The following is a 20,110-nucleotide window of genomic DNA, read 5'->3' on the forward strand; positions in this document are numbered from 1 at the left end:
TACGCGCGTTTGTCTATCGAAAAAAATCAAGTGTAACACACAAAAAAACAACAATAAATAATATACATACCGTGAAACTTTTTTACGTATACTAAACTAGTTACTTTGACTTGCTATTAATTTCGAAAATTAATATAAATTAAATTAAAGAACATTATATAAATGCCTGTGAATTTCTTGCACTTACTGTTAATCCCTTAACACTGCTCAGCTTACAGCAGAAAGCACCAGATTGTTGAAATAGGTCAGTAGGTTAATATTCGTAAGGAAATATCTATAATACAATAAATACATTTGTTGCTCATAACTTACTAATTTTCAGTTGAAACAAGAGTCTCTTAAAGAATACGGTAAACATAAATTGCTAAATGAAAAATCGGCTTATGCTTCGGATATCCTGAGACTGGTCTCTTTGTGAAATATTTCTGCACTGAAAACATAAACAAAAGCAGTGAGTTGTCATTAGTCATTAATATAATAGGCACGTCTGATAACACGGCAACGGCGACTAGCAACAACCAATTTAATTCATTTCAATGCGCATTTCGTTGGCAGCAAAATTGTTTGCTTTGTTTTTCCAATTCTAATTGGAGTTATGGGGATTTGCTCTAAGCACTTCAATGTGATTACGATACGCGATATTTGATCTATCAGAGATAACACGATGATAGTTAGTTGGGCTGAAAACCGATTAGGCGTGTGCTCCCCAAAGTCTGCAGCAATTATCTGTCGATTTCAATTTTGTTTAGTGCTCTACTGACCGGCCGCATCACGACATGTGGCACCAAAACTCGTCGAGCTTGTGGCAACGCGCCTGGAATCGCATCTTTCGGGCCAAGGATTTCTATAGCAGCATAAGAGTGCTCATTGCCTTGGCTTTCATACTGGGAATAACACCGTATCATGTTACGCAAATCGGTTACCACGGCGAGCGTGTGGTGCGCGAATCGTGGTATGGCTTTGCTAATGCTATCAGCCGTTGGCTTATTTTTGCCTATTGCTACACACACGTTAATCTGCATAATGAGTCCTTAATTGGTTACTTTATGCGCAACCACATCTCGCTGATGGGCACACGGATTCACGATATTGGCGGCATTATAGCAGCTATATTTATTTTCATCGCGCCGCTTTTTCTTCGCCGTCATTTGCGTCGATCCTTCGAGGGTCTGGTTCGAGTTGATCGTCGTCTACTGCGTATAAATTACAATGTGGATTATCCACGCATTCAATTCGAGTCGCTGCGCATGCTGGTGATAATCACCGCATTGGATGCCACCATCATTAGCGTCTGCTTGACCTGCTTTGCTCAGATGGAAGTAAGAGCTTCTTGGCAGCTCATCTTCATCATGACATATGAATTGATAACGATATCAGTGACAGTTTTCATGTTCTGCCTGCTGGCGCTCTCTGTTCGACGCCGCCTATCGCGATTGCATAGGGTAAGTAGAAGCTACATTAAGTAAACTTTACACTTTCTTTTATCTCATTTACGTCTTTAATGGCCGAACTCAATTAAATTTGATTTCAAATTTCACTGCTTAATTTGAGCTGCTGCCTAAAAGTGTGCAACGCAAAACTCAAATGAATTCCAATCTAAAACAATTCTCCTCTTAACTTTATTCGCATTTGCTAAGTATGTAGGTCAATAGCTGGTACTCGTAATCGTAATTACATATCCAGAGCAAGCTCGTAATTAAATTGACTCACCGTATGCGAATTGTGTCCTTTGTGTATGTTATGTGCTCGCTGTTTACGCGTAACTCACGTCACGTCATTCAAATTGTCATCGCATATAAACTATTTACTTATTTTGCATGCCACGCTCCATAAATGCGATATATTATGCATGCGCACAGGACAACAGCCAGCAGCAGAAACAAACAACAACGAAACTGATCAGCATATGGCCCACAGAATGTCCCTCTCCCGTTCAGTTTCAGCATTGCGCATACGCCTCGTGTTGCGGCGCAACTGAGTGTGACTGTGACTGTGAATGAGATTGAGCCTTGAGTGCGTCGTGAAAAGTGTCAGCAATATATGCTGATAATGAATTACCATTCAGAGTGTTGCCCATGCTAGGGATGGCAGCGTGACACGAATTAAATAGTCGGTTCAAAATAAAAATAAAGAAAGTTTGGAAAATTAAATTTAATGGTTGAATAATAAAAATAAAAATCATTACAAAAAACATAGAAATAAAGATTATTACTAATCAAGTACATATTTCCTATTCAAATTATAAATTGTACTCATTTTGAACCCGTAATATGTGTATATGTTCTATTTACTATCTCATCAATTGATTGCATGTGCTTCAAAAAAGTTGTCGAACACGATACCTCATCGTTATTTGTTTCCTGCCAGCTCTCACACTCTCCCCATTAACATTATCATCATCATCATCATCGCCATCGGTTGGCAACAGGCACAGACGAACGCAGTTATGCTAACAACTAAATTAAACACAGACAACGGCGACTGCTTGACTGCGTCTGTACTCGTGTGAGTGTACACACAGTGAGAGGAGATGCCTCGGCTGAAGGACAAACGCACACTTGTTGGACTTGTTGCTCACTTGATGCTGCTCCTGCTGCTGTAATCCCAACAGTAGGGACTGCTCTCACGTCGAAGACTCAGTCGCCATCCATCCACATCCCCATATTGAACTTCGTAATGAGCATTTCGCACACGCTGTTGCTTCGGTTACATTTCCGCAGCCGGCAAATGGGGTGGAGGCTTCTTTTTTGTTGCGACATGTTTTGTTTACGCGAGTCGGCTTGGTGGTGTTGACTGGCGTTCTCGAGTCCTTGCTGCAGTTCGAGTTGTCCTTTTGAGTTAAACGGTTGTACGGTTTGGTCTCATCGTTAGTCAAATAAATATGTCGACAGCGCTACGTCGTGTGCGCAAATATTTCATATCGTCGCAGGTCTATGAGGCACTGCGTCCATTATTTTTCCTCACGTTTCTGTACGGTCTGACGCCATTTCATGTGGTCCGTCGAAAGATGGGCGAATCCTATCTGAAGATGTCGTGTTTCGGTATCTTTAATATTTTTGTTTACATCGTTTTGTGCGGTTTCTGTTACATCTCGTCGCTTCGTCAAGGCGAGTCCATTGTGGGTTATTTTTTTTCGCACCGAGATCTCCACGATTGGCGATCGCCTGCAGATCTTCAATGGACTTATTGCTGGTGCTGTAATCTATACCTCAGCTATATTAAAGCGTTGCAAGCTGCTTGGCACATTGACTATTTTGCACAGTCTCGATACGAACTTCTCCAATATCGGAATACGTGTAAAGTACTCAAGGATCTTCCGGTACTCGATTCTCTTGCTCGTCTTCAAACTTCTTATTTTGGGCGTCTATTTCGTTGGCGTCTTCCGGCTTCTCGTCTCGCTTGGTGTTACGCCCTCCTTCTGTGTCTGCATGACATTCTTCTTGCAACATTCCGTGGTATCCATTGCAATTTGTCTATTCTGCGTGATTGCCTTTAGCTTCGAGCGTCGTTTGAGTATTGTTAATCAGGTGAGTGAGTTTTTTCGTTTCGGTTATTGCCCTGTACTTTGCAAATAATTACTCTTTATGGTTAATCGCGAGGGAATCGCTTTTATTGCTTACCCACAAATCAAGTGCTACATTAATTTATGTAAATCCATTCGGCATATGCGGAGTAAATATTTGCTTAGCACAATTTGTGTTGGTTCACTTATTGTGATTTGTCTAGACACGATTTACTTGCTGAGATAGTTGTGCAATTAATGATGTGCGTGGAGTTTTTGTTGCGTGACGAAAGCCAAAGTGTTTTTCTTTTAAATTGAACTGAAAGCATTGCAAAGTTAATTTTAGAGGGTGCAGCGATTGCTCCGTTAAATTTGCGACAGATGATGAGCTCGCTTGCATCGATAAACAAAACGAGAAATAATAGTAACTTTAGTTTTTGCTTTCTTATCTTTTAATATTGAGAGACTTCGCGAAAACAATAGTATATATTAGAAGTAAATATATTCTTGGTCTGAATATGAACAAAAGAACTTCAAAGGTTAACAAACTATCTTCTGTTATCTTTCGAGGGACGCGGTCAAGAATTTCCTTTATAAGAAAGTAAACAAACTAATTGCCCTCCACAAAAATTTACGAGCATACACTGACAAGCTCCCCTCTTTTAAGATAGCCATAAACATTGTTTTAACCTTTAGAAGCATCTCACGTGTTTTTCGTAACCTAACTACGCATCATCAACACCAGCAGGAAATAGTTTTCATAGTCATTCATCAACTTATATTAACTTTATGGCACCCTTAATTCAAATAAGACAATTGCCCAAAAACCTTGCATTTCTTGTGTTGGCTTTTATTGTATTTTTACGACTTTTATGCATTTTATACCCTTCCACCCCGTTAGCCAGCACACTTGTTAAGCTTTCAAAGGCAACTGAGCAAATCTTACTCGGCTTTATGAACTTTTATACCAGTGGAAGTCCACTTTCAGCTCGTTTAGTAATTTCCCGCTAAACAATCAACATAAATTCATGCGAACATATCGAAGTTCATTCATGGAAACCATAAACTTCATTGCATTCAATAATATTTACGATTAGGTTACAAGAATAAGAAATTGAGAGGGGCGAAGCAATTTGACATGCTAGAGTAGCACTTATTAGTAACTTGAGTATTATTGATTAATTATAACTAATATTTAATAAAAAAATGATGGCTTAAATTAAGAATAAATAAAGAAACTGCACTCTACTAACACATATAATAAGATTAATTTGGCTTTACTTGGTATTCCAATCACACTTGTACTATATTATTAAAAATAAGGTTACTAAAGGGCATCCCAAAGCCAGTTTCAAAAGGTTATCTCGACCAGACAATGCGCCTAGTTACTCAACGGATATTCGGTTGCTATCCAGACAAAACAGCTTACCATATAAGTACATTAGACATTTGTGAACGGATCGGGCGTAACAATGTTCGTATTCTGTCGTTGAACTGTCATTCATTGAGAAAGTACGAAACGCTTCGGGTAAATCGCATGGCTAATTACGAGTCCTGTAGTAAGTGGGTCCCCAAGGAGGGAGAGTTAGCATTTACCTGTAAATGGGCATTAATTAAAATGCAACAGTTTAAGCTAATAGGAAATACTTGACATACGTTTCGTTCTCCATTCGCCGTTTGACAATCCACAAAGTGGTTGTCAAGCGGCATAAAATGCTAGAATTATTTACTTAAAGCCACAGCCAAAGTCAACTATGTACAACAGGCAACGACAACAACGACAACAACAATGAAATGAATGAAATGTGTTTGCCCCACCTCATTAGGCTGGCGTCGAAGCCGCGGCGGCGTCCAGAGCGTTTTCTGTACGTTGTCTGTTGTCTGCGTGGGCAACATGCAAATTGTTGTCGCTTTTCGTATTCAGTTGCCGCGCAAACCTTTAGCTGAGCAGACGACGGACTTGCGATTAACGAGACCCAAAGGATGGACGTTGAGAAGGATACTGATGTGGAAATCGAGCTGAACCATCCGTTGCGGCGTCGATTGCGTCGTTTGCTGTCCGCCAAACAGCTGTACGAATGCCTCCGTCCGCTCTTCCATGTGACCTATTTGCATGGATTGACATCGTTCTACATCTGTTTCAATGATGAGACTGGTCAACGGGATATCAAGAAGTCCTGGTTCGGCTATGTTAATGGCATACTCCATATCGGTATCTATAGCGTCTGCTATATTCTCACGATATGCAACAGTTGTGAGTCCGTTGCCAGCTACTTCTTCCGTTCGAGGATTACGTACTTCGGCGATATGATGCAGATTGTCAGTGGCCTCATTGGCGTCACTGTCATCTATCTGTCGGCCATGATACCGAAGCATCGGCTGGAACAGTGCCTGCAAAAGTTTTACACCATGGACATGCAGCTGCACAGTGTTGGCATCAAAATAATGTACAGTAAAGTGCTACGATTCAGCTATGCTGTCATGATCTCTATGTTTGTGGTGAACTTTGCCTTTTCCTGGGGCACTTTCGCTGTCCTCTATTCGTCGCAAGTGTCGCCTACTTTGGCTTTGCATTTCACGTTCATTATCCAGCATACTGTCATCGCGATTGCCGTCACCATGTTCGCCTGCTTCACATATCTCGTCGAAATGCGGCTTGTGATGGTCAACAAGGTAAGGAATCACTTGGACTGCTCATGATCCTTTTCTCGTAAAGAATATTAATGCTTCCCGTGGGATTAAGTTGTAGCATACTTTGGTGCGGCGTCTTTAAACCTGCTTAGCCAGAGTCAATTATTAGCGCATGACCAAATTCAATTAAATTAATTAACTCTGCCCTCTAACTTTCGTCTCATAAAGGTCGTTTAACCTGTCTCTGACTCCTCCTCCTCCACCTTTGCCAACGCAGACGTGCGCTTTATAATTTCATAACAGAAACAAACAAAACGAACTGAAAGTGCCATCAAAATGGTTGAGTCGTGTCTGGTTGGACAAGTTTCCATTACTCGCTTCCTGACAGCGCCTCAATATCCGGGAAGTTCAAGGCTTTAAACTCACATCAATTAATCAGGTGCCACAATTGCGTCAATTGTGTCTATAAAAGCAGCTCTACCACCGTTTGGCAAATCAGTTTTCATTCTGTTTATTATTACGCCATGTATACAATTTGGCGGCAATTGTTTCGCCCACGCGATGCTTACGGTGCCGAGCAATCACTGCTCCTATTCACCTTTCTGCTCGGTTTGACTCCTTTTCGACTGCGAGGCGATACTGGCTCACGTCATTTCCAGTTGAGTCGCTTGGGCTATCTGAATGCATTACTGCAGTTGAGCTTCTTTGGCTACTGCTTTCTCACGGCACTCATCCAACAGGAGAGCATTGTGGGCTACTTCTTCAAGTCACCCATCTCACAAGTTGGTGACTCCCTGCAGAAATTCATTGGGTTGATTGGCATGTTTACGCTCTTCCTTTGGAGTGGGCTGCAAGTGAAACTCTTGATTCGACTTTTCGATCTGATTGCTCACATTGATAACCAGCTACTCAATCTGGGCGTCTGCTTTAACTATACTCGGATTATGCGACTACGCCACATTAATCTTCTGCTTATCTCAGGTGTACAATTGAGTTACTTGGTCAGCTCCATTGCTATGCTGATTTTCAATGACGTTCGTCCCATTTATACAGCCACTGTGGCCTTCTATGTGCCACAAATCTTTCTACTCAGCATTGTTTTGCTCTTTGGAGCCATCCTTCATCGTGTTCAGCAGCATTTTGAATCTATAAACAGGGTAAGCGAATAATAAGGATGAGATTCGATTGAGAAAAAAAACTAACACAGTTTTAATTATAAGAGAATCAATAATATATTTGAATGCCCTAAATCAATTCATTCAAGGAAATAATTAGATTAAGTAAGCTGATTAATTACATTAAAAAGATTTGGGTAAAGAAATGACTATGACAAGCCTTCATTCCGTGCAGGGCATTATTCAATGAGCTATCAGTTGTTAACATTCTCTATAATTCAATTACAGACTATTTCCAATCCGACTCCCTAATGAATTAAACGCGTACAATCGTTACAATCGCGACAGGTTATAAGATCTAATAACTTTCACACCGAAAGTGTTGAGTTTATTTGAGGACATTGCTCATACGCCATGTGGCTTTCGGAGTATTTGGTTAGATTAGCGCGACCTCAAAACGTCTACGGTTGCTACCGCATAACCTTTGGCCTGGCCCTATTCTTTGGCCTCGTGCCGTATTGGGTGGACAGTTCAGAACGAAAATTACGCCTTTCGTGGATCGGTTTTGTGACCATTATTGTGCGCATTTGCTTCTACACGCTGAACTTCTACAACAGTTACTTAGAGCGCCATGCTTTGATGGATGCTGTATCGCTCACAAATCTGTCCAGATTAACCACCGAATTGGAAATGTTCAACGGCATCTTTGGCATCAATATAGTGCTAGTCATGTCGTTGCTGCATCGCAAGCAATTGGTCCACTTAATGTCACTCTTCGAGAGCCTGGAAACGGAAGCATTTCCACGTGTGGGCGTTAACTTCAAACAACAACAAGCGGCCTATCAAATCAATGGCCTGGCTCTCTTTTTACTGAGCACACTCTCAATCTTTGTGGGCTACGCCTCCTTGAAGGTCATAGGACTCACCCACACAATAATTTTGTACCAGGCAATGATTAGCTACTTTTCGCCCAATTTTATTATTTGCGCTGTTTGCATTCTCGTCGGAGGTCTGTTTATCAAACTGCGCATTTATATTAGCGCCTTGAATGAGGTTTGGCAGCCGCTTTCCATTTAACATATAACTCTACTACAAAATGGTAATGTGTTTCTTGTTTTTCAGGTGCTAAAGAACCTCGCCCATCAGTGGGACACTCGCAGCCTTAAGGCTGTCCAGAAGCAGCGTTCTCTTCAGTGCCTGGACTCGTTTTCCATGTACACTATTGTGACAAAGGATCCCGCTGAAATCATACAGGAATCCATGGAGATACATCATCTAATTTGCGAGGCAGCTGCAACGGCCAACAAATACTTTACGTACCAACTGCTCACAATCATTTCGATTGCCTTTCTGATCATCGTCTTTGATGCGTACTATGTGCTGGAAACATTGCTGGGCAAATCGAAGCGAGAAAGCAAATTCAAGACTGTTGAATTTGTGACATTCTTTTCATGTCAAATGATACTGTATTTGATAGCCATAATTTCCATCGTTGAGGGCAGCAATCGGGCCATCAAGAAGAGCGAGAAAACTGGTGGCATTGTGCATTCGCTGCTCAACAAAACGAAGAGCGTCGAGGTGCGGGAGAAGTTGCAACAATTCTCAATGCAATTGATGCATCTGAAGATTAACTTTACGGCCGCAGGACTCTTCAACATCGATCGCACGCTCTACTTTACTGTAAGTAGTCTTCTCTTCCACCGGTATCTTCTTATCCAAAAATCATTTCCATCGATGCTTTCAGATAAGCGGAGCCTTAACAACTTATCTCATCATTTTGCTGCAATTCACATCGAATTCGCCCAACAATGATAATGGCAATGGCTACGAATGCTGTGAGGCATTGCACAATATGACCAATCATACGCTCTAGTCGATTATGAAGTACTTCATAGACATCTGAAAGTGCTACTAAGTAACGTCATGTGGTGTGCAGCAAATAATATTAAGTGGTTTCCCTAGCAGTTGCTGTTGCTGTTGCTATTACTGTTGCTTTTGCATTCATTATATTCTTGTATGTATGTTTATAGATTAATTATTAGCAATAAACCGATTATCATCGCAGAAAATTAATTAGTTAATTGCAGGCACGCCAATTGAAGTCCAATTGCCGAGCTGTAAAAGGAAAATTCGCAATTTTCTATTTCACAGAATTTACAATTTATTTAAAACACATAAAACTTTAAAACTTCATTTTTGTTCCTATTGGCCTGACACTATATTTTAGCTAATAGAAATCTTATACTTCTGAGAATTTATTGTACTCTCTTGCAGTTATAGAACTACCAGAAACTCAATGGCATGTTGATTGTTGTATTGGTATGGGAAAGAGTTACTGCGAAATGCCAAAAAGCGAAGCTGCCCTTCTTTTGTTCCCTTGACACGCTCTACTATACATTTAAGCTTAATTAAATATTTGCCGCTATCGGTATTAGCTTAACATGCTGTCCAGTTGTCCAAACGACTTGTGGTTCAGGTGCGTTTGTGTGCGTTAACGATTTAGATATATGAGGTATGACAATGACGATGACATTGCCACGACGAAACATCCTTTGCCTCGCGTCAGTTGACAGTGAACCGGAGAGACGAGCAAACGTCTCTTATTCCTTATCGTAATTCGTTAACAAGAGTTTCCCCTTTGGACATGGTTTTGAAACTCTGGGTGGGCATTTCCCAGGCGGACAACGTATTCCAATCGCTACGTCCACTAACGTACATCTCTCTGGTGGGTCTGGCACCATTTCGACTGAATCTGAATGCTGACAAGGAAGTACATACGTCCACATACTCCTTTATCGCCGGCATTGTGCACTACCTATTCTTTGTGGGCTGCTTCATCTCATCCATTCGGGAGGGTGACTCCATCATCGGATACTTCTTTCAGACAAACATAACGAAACTAAGCGATAGCACATTGAGATTAACAGGTATCATTGCCATGTCCACGATATTCGGTTTCGCCATGTTCAGGCGTCAGAAACTGGTCAGCATTATCCAAAACAACATTGTGGTGGATGAAATTTTTGTACGGCTCGGCATGAAGTTGGACTATCGACGCATCTTATTGTTCAGTTTTCTAATTTCCATGGGCATGGTGATCTTCAACGTGATCTATTTGTGTGTGAGTTTTAGTTTGCTAATCAGTGCCACCATTTCGCCATCATTTGTCACATTCATGGCCTTTGCTCTACCGCACATTAACATTTGTTTAATGGTCTTCAAGTTTCTTTGCACCACTCACTTGGCGCAAAGTCGATTTAGCATGGTGAATGAGGTGAGTAGTTAAATATAAGACAAAGTCTTTTTACGCATAAATTTAAATACATTTTCTTATCTGTAGTGTAGTTTGTTTAATTTGTAACGTTTTCATCTTCGTTTTCGTCATTAGCTATAACCAAGATACTCTGCATTTTCTGCTCAACGTTTCGGTACTGTCGCTCTGCTAAAAGGCATATGGTGCACACCTTTTCTCTCAATTGCCTTAACTCCGTAGGCAAAGGATCGCGTCCCGGCAACTTTAAGTCAAATGTGTTGATCTCGTGCATTACCTTAGAGCCTTGTCTTTTAACATCGCGCATTAAATACTCTATCTGTCGGTTTTTGCCAGTAAGAGAGACATGTGAAGGATCAACTGATTTGCGAGCCATTATGCGTGCAATCGGACGTCTGTATTTAGACTGCAATATTTCGATCATGGAAGTGCGTACTCCCTCGGCATCATATTCCCGTGTTTCGTCCACATTTGCTTTATATAACTTGTAAATGTAGTTGACGAAATCATAATGGCCTCGACCAATGAACAAGTCACGCACAGGGACACTTCGATTCAGACGTAGCCTGCCAAAACATCTCTTTAAGATAAAGAAATTCACCTCGAATTCGCGCTCTGTTGTCGTTCCTATATACACTTTTGATAATGGCATATCTCTTGGGAACAGCTTGTGCATTATCTGACAGTATACCCATCCGGAGCGTAGTTCATAGACAGTCTTGATTTCCACTTTCATAGTGTTTCTAATCCATTCCCTTAGAAAGCGCAATGACTTAGCATCGGACTTAAGTAACACCACATCATTCGCTATAGACATGTTACACAATAAAATGTTTATTAAGCAATTATTGTCGAAATTAAAAAACAGAAATAACTTAGATATGTTTGAAAATACAAAACTTATACAAAAGCGAAGATTGAAAACGTTCGTAAAAAATAAGAAGGGAAACATAAATGTTTTTCCAAGCAACCTAGATGAATATGACAACAAGAATCTTCTTAAAACTAATAATTTAAAACAATACATATATGTATATATCTTATATATTTTCTATAATTAATTCTAATTTAAAAACAAGGCTTTAATGGACAAATCTTCTATTGTGAATTTCTTTGCAGATTCTACAAGATATTCTAGATGCCCATATTGAACAGAATGCCGCTCTGGAGTTGTCACCAATGCATTCGGCAGTCAATCACCAGCGTTGTGCGCATCGTCTACGGAATATGATCAGCACACCAATGCAACGCTACAGTGTTACCTCGATTATACGCCAGAATCCGGACTACGCCATGAAACAAGTATCTAATATACACAATCTGTTGTGCGATATTTGCCAGACTATCGAGGAGTACTTCACCTATCCGCTGTTGGGCATCATTGCCATCTCATTTCTATTTATACTCTTTGATGATTTCTATATCTTGGAAGCGATGATGAATCCCAAGCGCTTGGACTACTTTGAAGCCGATGAATTCTTTGCCTTTTTCTTAATCCAAATGATATGGTACATTGTCATCATTTTCCTTATTGTGGAGGCAAGCAGTAAAACCATCAGGCATAGCAGTTATAGTGCAGCCATTGTTCACAAGATTCTTAATATTACCGATGATCTGGAGCTGCGTGATCGACTCTTTCGCTTGTCTCTGCAGTTGTCGCATCGCAAAGTCAGCTTCACGGCCGCAGGATTGTTTCGCTTGGATCGTACGCTTATATTTACGGTCAGTTGATTATGTTAACTTGGGTATCCTTAAATAGTGGCCTGATTTGTTTTACTAATTGCAGATAACTGGCGCAGCCACTTGCTACCTCATCATTCTTATACAGTTTCGATCCATGCATGAAACTCAATCTGCCACTAATGCTACGAACAATATGTAACAATGTTAAGCATTGAAATTGATACAAACTATATATGTGCTGCATCCTATTTTATGAAACGATTTGTTAACCTGCTTAATCTGTCATTTATTGCACTTCTGACAATAGATGTATAATGCCTGTATACTAAACTATATTACAAAGTAGTTTCTTTTTTAATGAACTTGCTATCTTCATTTAATTGAACGCAATGCTTAATAAACACTTGTTAGTTATTATTTTGAGGATGTCACTATTCACTAATAAGATCTGTACACAAGTGAAGTTGCCTGTGCCTGCAGGCTGCAGCATCTTATCGCTATCGATAATATTTTGCAGCAGACAGTCAACCACAAAGCTTTTTGCATAGTCGCGTTGCCAACTATACGCAAGCAATGATTATGCTATTAGCAGTGCTGTTACACGAATGTTAAGCTATCACAATGCAACCAGCTGGCAACGCTAATCTATTCAAATCGAAACCGCTAAACGTAAGAACAGACAATTGCTTTAGCTTATGGTGTGGGTGCTTTTCAATTTACTTTGTTGACGTACACCAGCAAATGGTCGAATTTCAACATAATCTAACCACAAATAGAACGTTCTTTGGCTTAGGCGCCATCCACCACTAATAAGTACTATTACTAATCCACAGAGACACGCCACATTCGTGACTTCGTTGCCATGCACTCTCACATAATCCAATAAGGCGCCCAAATACTCATTGAGGCATTTGTCGTCCAATGCAATGACATTTGATTGTTTTATTGCCTCAGCTAGTCACATTTTCATTTCCAACTTCGTGGGTGGTGATAATTTCCATATATTGTACATGTGTAAGTAGAATGTGTGGATGGCGCTACTCAATTGACTGACGATATGTAAACTGCTCAATAATCGTGTATAATAGAGAACATGTGAGAGAATATGCGAATATGTACTGGTCTACTTACGGCTAATCACGATTAGCCGCATTGATAAGGCTTGTCAATCCGTTATCAATAATGTTTTACTTTATGATTTGTTTACTTTTCCACAAACACCTTTTTTAAATTTCAAAATGCACTCAAAATGCGTAGCTTGTACATAATCACGTATTTCTACCATTAATGTAAGTGATGCAAATGCCATTGAGTTGATAAAGACATATAAAAATGTGCTCCAGTTCCAACAAGTGCAATTTCCTATTTTTACAGGCACTGAGCCTGCTCAACAGTTTGATAAGCAGCTGTGTGCTTACTTTACACAAAGCTACAGTTTTAGAGCCTAAAGCTTGCCATATGATTTTCGCACACACTGCCAATGTCAAGCTCAAAGCGGCCAGTTTCACGAGCACTGTATAATAACCAATTTGCTTAGCTATTGAAGCTGCAGTTTGAATAGATCTATCACTGCTTGCCAGCGACAGCTTGAGCCATTCATTAGCCGGTACAGTGACAGTTTTGTAAGCACTGCTCGACATTTAATGCAGTTTAATTCAAATTTCAATGACAATCATATGGAAAACTAAAGCGCAAATTAACAAACGCACACACAAGCAGAGGAAATTGAGCGAACTTCCAAGTCAAGCACATGCTAACATACATACCGCAGTCCCTCTCCTACACCCATACATTAATTCAGACATTCATCAGCCATAGCTGACTGAGTGCTCGCAGTAAGAGCAAAACGCCGTAGCCGAAGCCGTAGCCACAGTCGCAGTCGCAGTCACAGTCGCAGCTGCCAGACAATTGCCAGTTGCCTGTCCGCCAGAGAGGGCCGTGCACAGTCGACAGTCGTAATCAAGCCACGACAAGTAACGGTACAGCGAGCGGCAATTTCTTTGATTATTTTCGATTTGCACATCAAAAAATAACATTAAAAAAAAACGCAAGAAAAAATTGAATACACGTGGTCAAACAGAGAAGTCGCGTCGCGTGTCCCTCAACGTAATATCCAGTTTACGCTTGAGGATATTCCAATACAAAAGTGAGTTGCTGTTATTGTTGAACAAACAAAGGACAAGTGATAGCTAGCTAGGACAACATTCAATCTGCTAGGCCATATTCGCAGTTCCAAAAGTTTTCACACTTTACTTGGCACAGAAGTTAATCGGCCACAGACCCATTAAGATTACACACCACGAACAATGGTCACAAAATACTAGAGACTAGCATTTTAATCGTACTTGTAGGCAGTAGGTAGAAAAGTACTTGAGTGCTTAATCAATCGCAGACAAAACAGTTGCTCAAGTAAAAGTGCAAAGCGATTAAGATTAAGCTCTACAGAATTCTTCAACTGTTTTATGACTTCTTTAAAGGAAAACAACAAAAAAACGAGTTGAGGAAAGTCACTAAAACGGCACAAGTGTTGTTACATCAAAGTGATGTTTGAGTTATCTGTAAGTGGCTGCACTTCATTAGCATTAACTGATTGCTAAAAATACTCAAAACTCAATTGCATAGGTCAGGAAGCAATGCACGCTAAAATCTCTTAGAAATTGCTTAGAGGCAGAATCATCTGCAAGCGAGTTGATTGAGTAGAATAAATACGAATACTGAGACTAATGCTGATACTAATACGAGATACTTGCACTAAAAAGCGGCGACAAAAAATGCAAATTGCGTTGTTGTCGCGATGAGTGTCGCGAGACTGAGCCAGCTGCGGTTGCCACAATGCTGCATTTTGTGGTCGCCTAGCAATTGTATCTTATATCTGAATATGGCGCATCAATTTAATTAAAATGGGCAACTACTTAGACGTGTTATTTAGCTGCACGATAGCAAGTAAACAGATCAAATTCTCGGCTATTAATTACAAGTTTGAAACGATAGAAATGCAATTGTTATAAGCATAGCTTTAGCAGTGACTCTGACGTCGGTTCAATAAATAAATTTCCATTCAATTATAGTTCCACAATTACAACCGTACTAAGGGAAGATGTCTATTCAAATCTAGAATTTCAAACATAGTTATTTGTGAGCAACTGCAAAAAATATGTGAATTCTTTTAATAAGCTGAGTTCAAGTAATTATTAAGTTGTCAATAACTAATCGCAGCGTTTAACTAACATTTAATTCGAGTAGTGAAGCAATTACAGTTTATTAATTATTTTGAAAACGCTTAAAGCACTTGAAATACTATTGTATCTTGAAGATACTCGCACTGATCAAATATTTGCTGTTCACTTGAGTAAAGCATGTAAATATTAAATGAGGGGCGTGCAGCCAGCAGAGCTTGCATTTACCATTCCTTTAACTACACACATTTTGATAGATCAATCGTAGAACTCATAAATTATAATAAATCATTCGGTCGATCTCCCTAAAGAGCAGAGTGCACATGCAATGCGTATTACGAGATGGAGATTTTTGGACCATCACATGCTTAATTCAATAATGAAATATATGTTATGTTTGCCGCAACAACAAATGCGAGTATCGCCTGTCAGAAGAATAAAGAAACAGAGCTAAAGAATCACCTAATTGAAAGCAATTATTCCCAACGGAGGTTTCGACTGCGTTGGCGTTTCTCGTTGATGTTGATGATCTTGATTTTAATTAAATTTATGACACATAACTACGCTTGGCATATTAACGAAACATTACAGAAATTCATAAATGCTTTTCGCAGAATTTGTGCTGTAAAACAAATCATCAATTAATCAGTGGGAGGCAGTTTCTTCTTTGTGAAGTTTGCCTGTATTTTAATTAGATTACCATTCAAAGGAAACTGAGGCATTATAACTCAATAATCGTCAATCAAAATTCGTGAAACCCGCAAAAAAAAAGCATACAAAAAAAGTGCCGGCATTTCAACAAATGCATGCAACAAGTCGTGTCTCTATATATAGATATAGTAGTCGTGTGTAGCACGACATAAACGTTAAGTGTCAAAGACCCAACCATAGCTCACATCGGGGTCAATTGATAGACTCAATTATGACAATATATATCACAGAGTAGCGCGACATGCAAAAACGTACTTATGTGCACGAGATACCCACAAATCGTACAAATACATCGTCATCGTACATCTCACTTGCGTATAACAAAAACGTATACTTAATAATTACACGTTACGTGAGAATCGAAAAGGGAAACCATTTCTTTTGACAAGCTGATAAGCGCGAAAAAGAAAAAGAAAGAGAAAGAATGCAATTGCAATTTCTTTTGCATTTCCTTGTTTGTCTTTCGTCGGTTCTTAGCCAAGTGCTTATCAGGTTCAAAGTACGCTTATCAATGACAGCACCGAGCACCAATTGATTTACGTTCAATACGAATAATGACGATGACTCTTGTGGATCTGCGGGTCTGCATATCAATTGGCAAAACTCAAATCTATATCAGTATTTGCTTATTTACTGTAAACAACAACATTTGTACGATTTGTAATTCAAACAATTCTCGCATACACTCGCATATTACGTATACGTATCAGAGCGATTAAAAACTAAAATGCCGGTTTGTTATGGCGGGTGTGTGAATATGTGTTTGTTCAATGACACTGGAGGCTTCGCAATTATCATCGCTGATACGGATATTCAGTCTATAAATGAGAGGGCACTAAAAAAATATTCATATTCATTTTACACGAATGTAAACAACAACATTGTAGGTCACGTGTTCGACTTATTGTCGTATTCGCAGCAACAATAAGCTCTATTTTTGCACTTTAAATGTTGTTCATGGAAACATTCGTTTGCTTCTTGGACTTTCCTAAAAGTATGCTACACTTTTGTGCTTCCGAATTCCTATTTAAATACGTTGTATTGTATTAATTACCAAATTTCTAAACGTTTACAAAGGTTTCATCACACTTCGAATATTTACTTAGCAACTATAATTCCTATTTCTCTATTAAAATGTATTTAATATTCTGTCATGCTTTCCGGTAAATTTTCTAGGTCACTTGTAAATTGTTCAAAGAGCTCATATTTCAATAGCGGTTTAAGAACTACCGTAGCAGTTGATACTTTTTTTAATTAACGAAATTATGCACAATGAACACAATTTCATGCTGCAATGATGCACGCTATGTGTGTCAAATCAGACAACGAACATAGATTGCACAAGTTCAAGGTCTCAAACATAAATATAGAGAAGCACCATCAACGAATAGAACGACTTTAGCTTACAGGCAAATCGTAGCTGTGCTTAATCTGTTGACTTGTACTCACTTTTTCTAGGCCAACTTGTCACTTTAAGAGTCTCACATTTCAAACATAATCTATGGCTTCCTTTTCTAGCACTTGCACGCAACAGTTTTAGGAGTACTGCTTAGACATGCCCACACAGAATAGCGCCCTCTGGCGGCGACGAAGTAATCGCGGCTTATTCATTGGCATCTTTGGCTTTTGCCTTGGACTCTTTGGCATCATCTGCGGCATGTTCTGGGAAGATTTATTCAATTGGATCAAGCATAAGGTAATTAAATGTTTCAAGTTATGTTTCATGTTTTAAGAGTTAACAGCTGACAGCTGCATTCGCTTAACGCAAATCTGGGCCAAGCAACCACCAAACATCAAGCAGGTGGCTCAAAAATGCCGACCGACACTTTGATTGATTGATTCTTCTCAATTAATGACAATTGACAATCTTTGATCTTTGGCCAGGAAATGGCACTGGCACCCGACACACAAGTTTACGAGAACTGGAAGACGCCACCAATTGAGCTGCACTTGGATATTTACATGTACAACTGGACGAATCCCGAAGACTTTGGCGATTTAAGCACCAAACCCATACTGCAACAACTGGGACCTTATCGCTTCATTGATAAACCCGACAAGGTCAACATCACCTGGCATCCAGCGAACAATTCGGTCACATATCGTCGTCTCAGCTTCTACTACTTTGATGCTGAGGGCAGCGTTGGCAGCTTGGACGACCAGGTGACCACACTCAATGCAGTTACGCTGGTGAGTTTTCACTTTGAGCATCACTTAATCCCAGTCCGTTAATCTCAAACTTTTCTTGCAGTCGGCGGCAGCAACAGCAAAGCATTGGAATCCCGTCAAACGCAAATTCGTCGATACGGGTCTCAAGATCTATAATCGCGAGATCTCGGTGACCAAAACAGTGGATGAAATGCTCTTCACGGGCTACAACGATGTCATGATCGATGCAGCCATGGCGTTGCCCATTTTTGGCGATGAAGTCAAGGTGCCCTTCGACAAGTTCGGTTGGTTCTACACGCGCAATGGAAGCGCAGATCTAACAGGTGTTTTCAATGTGTTTACGGGTATGGATGACCTGTCCAAGTTGGGCCAGATGCACAGTTGGAACTATCAGACGCACACGGGCTTCTTTGACTCTTACTGCGGACTAACGAATGGCTCCGCTGGCGAGTTTCAGCCACCACAGCCGCAACCAGGGGGCAGCGTGGGTCTTTTTACGCCCGACATGTGTCGCACTCTGCGTCTGGACTACGAGGAGACGGTGGAGATCGAGGGGTTGCAGGGCTACAAGTTCACAGGCGGCCCACGTTCTGTGGATAATGGTAGGTGGACCGAACAATGCTTTATTCCTTTACTTACTTAAAAATGATCCACAGGCACACTCTACCCGGAGAATCTGTGCTTCTGTAACGGCGAATGTGTTCCCTCGGGAGTCATGAATATCACCGCTTGTCGCTTCGATTCCCCCGTCTTCATGTCCTATCCGCACTTTTATAACGCCGATCCTTACTATCTTGACCAGGTGGAGGGTCTGGAGCCCAAGCGAGAGGATCACGAATTCTATATGGTTTTGGATCCACGCACTGGCATTCCTCTGGAGGTCGCTGCTCGCTTTCAGGTCAACATGCTGGTGGAGCCAATCGATGGCATTGAGTTATACACGGATGTGCCACGCATCTTCTTCCCCCTGATCTGGTTTGAGCAGAAAGTGCGCCTCACACCAGAGCTAGCCGATCAGCTGAAGTTGCTGCCTCTGGTGCTGTTGGCTGGCCAAATCTTTGCCGGTCTCTGTCTGGCCATTGGCATTGTGTTGCTCTGCTGGGCGCCAGTGCAGCATCTGCTGAGCTCTTGCCGCACTCGACACTACGATGTGAAGATGCAGCACAAGAGTAACGGACAGTACAAGAGTCGTTCGCAGTTCTCCAGCGCGGAGGAGCTCAAGTCGAAGGCCTCCACGTTGCTATGCGAGGAGAGTGCAGGCAAATCCTTGCTGGAACAGAATTCCAAGCCTGCCACATTGATACCAAAGTCGCAGACTGGCGAGAGTGTTGTCACAGCCACGACACCACTCAGCGAGACGCCAGAGAGCCAAAAAGATTAACTATGCGGTGATTAAATCAACATTGCTGTAATCCATCCTAGTGCTTTACTTAGTTCTTAGTCAGTTAGCGTAGAGAACGTCTCCCTCATTGTGTTTTTCGCATTCAGCATCATTCAGTGCCAATGCCAAAGATAAGTTAACAGTTGCTGCGGGCATTTGTGTAACTTACGAATACTCCATATAAATCTATAGAAATATATATATATATATAAATGTATCTAGCATGTAGTTTTAGTGTGTGAAATGTTTAGAACTTTTGATGAGCCAGATTTTTTATAACAATTTTATACAGTTTAAGCACATTTTATATGCTAAAATTAAATATATCGAATTAAATATTTTATATACTTACTTCGAACCAGATGTTTTTATTAAATGTTTTAATACTCGTCAAATTTAAAATTAAAACGGCTCTCAAACTGTTGCCTCACACCTTCAATTGTCACAAAACTCTCGAAGACTGCTTGCCAC

At 40.4% G+C, this 20,110-nt stretch overlaps 4 protein-coding genes across 9 annotated transcripts; all 4 read left to right on the forward strand.

The window, feature by feature from the left end:
* Positions 1-298: 298 nt before the first annotated feature.
* Positions 299-9,709, forward strand: LOC133850081 (putative gustatory receptor 28b). 6 transcript variants are annotated; one of them, XM_062286083.1, is made up of 3 exons: positions 301-1,442; positions 8,371-8,928; positions 8,993-9,709. In XM_062286083.1, the coding sequence occupies exons 1-3, from the start codon at positions 777-779 to the stop codon at positions 9,119-9,121; spliced, it is 1,353 nt and encodes a 450-aa protein (XP_062142067.1). In that variant the 5' UTR covers positions 301-776; the 3' UTR covers positions 9,122-9,709. The 6 variants fall into 6 exon arrangements, with proteins under 6 accessions (XP_062142059.1, XP_062142067.1, XP_062142050.1 ...); XM_062286066.1 differs by lacking the exon at positions 301-1,442 and adding an exon at positions 4,776-6,175; XM_062286091.1 differs by lacking the exon at positions 301-1,442 and adding an exon at positions 6,228-7,290.
* On the forward strand, positions 2,324-3,854 carry LOC133850128 (putative gustatory receptor 28b). The gene is given in 2 exon segments (XM_062286122.1): positions 2,324-3,127; positions 3,129-3,854. Coding segments are annotated over 2 exon segments (693 nt in total). The 5' UTR covers positions 2,324-2,881; the 3' UTR covers positions 3,576-3,854.
* On the forward strand, positions 9,417-14,260 carry LOC133850134 (putative gustatory receptor 28a). The gene is made up of 3 exons (XM_062286134.1): positions 9,417-10,522; positions 11,639-12,241; positions 12,306-14,260. Exons 1-3 carry the CDS (start codon positions 9,893-9,895, stop codon positions 12,399-12,401), a joined length of 1,329 nt encoding a protein of 442 aa, XP_062142118.1. The 5' UTR covers positions 9,417-9,892; the 3' UTR covers positions 12,402-14,260.
* LOC133850076 (protein peste) lies at positions 14,146-19,990 on the forward strand. Its single transcript, XM_062286046.1, has 5 exons — positions 14,146-14,348; positions 17,608-17,785; positions 17,974-18,279; positions 18,341-18,860; positions 18,915-19,990. Exons 2-5 carry the CDS (start codon positions 17,645-17,647, stop codon positions 19,637-19,639), a joined length of 1,692 nt encoding a protein of 563 aa, XP_062142030.1. The 5' UTR covers positions 14,146-14,348; positions 17,608-17,644; the 3' UTR covers positions 19,640-19,990.
* The last annotated feature ends 120 nt before the right edge of the window (positions 19,991-20,110 follow it).

Source organism: Drosophila sulfurigaster, chromosome 2L (genome assembly GCF_023558435.1).
Source record: "Drosophila sulfurigaster albostrigata strain 15112-1811.04 chromosome 2L, ASM2355843v2, whole genome shotgun sequence".
Taxonomy (NCBI): domain Eukaryota; kingdom Metazoa; phylum Arthropoda; class Insecta; order Diptera; family Drosophilidae; genus Drosophila; species Drosophila sulfurigaster.

What these genes read in the sequence shown, in the direction of transcription:
- LOC133850134 (XM_062286134.1), top strand. Translation starts at nt 9,893, where the DNA reads ATGGTTTTGAAACTCTGGGTGGGCATTTCCCAGGCGGACAACGTATTC. An exon ending in GATTTAGCATGGTGAATGAG is followed by an intron (nt 10,523 to 11,638) that starts GTGAGTAGTTAA and finishes ATTTCTTTGCAG; the next exon opens with ATTCTACAAGATATTCTAGA. An exon ending in ATCGTACGCTTATATTTACG is followed by an intron (nt 12,242 to 12,305) that starts GTCAGTTGATTA and finishes TACTAATTGCAG; the next exon opens with ATAACTGGCGCAGCCACTTG.
- LOC133850076 (XM_062286046.1), top strand. Translation starts at nt 17,645, where the DNA reads ATGCCCACACAGAATAGCGCCCTCTGGCGGCGACGAAGTAATCGCGGC. An exon ending in TCAATTGGATCAAGCATAAG is followed by an intron (nt 17,786 to 17,973) that starts GTAATTAAATGT and finishes ATCTTTGGCCAG; the next exon opens with GAAATGGCACTGGCACCCGA. An exon ending in CACTCAATGCAGTTACGCTG is followed by an intron (nt 18,280 to 18,340) that starts GTGAGTTTTCAC and finishes CTTTTCTTGCAG; the next exon opens with TCGGCGGCAGCAACAGCAAA.
- LOC133850081 (XM_062286060.1), top strand. Translation starts at nt 5,486, where the DNA reads ATGGACGTTGAGAAGGATACTGATGTGGAAATCGAGCTGAACCATCCG. An exon ending in GGCTTGTGATGGTCAACAAG is followed by an intron (nt 6,176 to 8,370) that starts GTAAGGAATCAC and finishes CTTGTTTTTCAG; the next exon opens with GTGCTAAAGAACCTCGCCCA.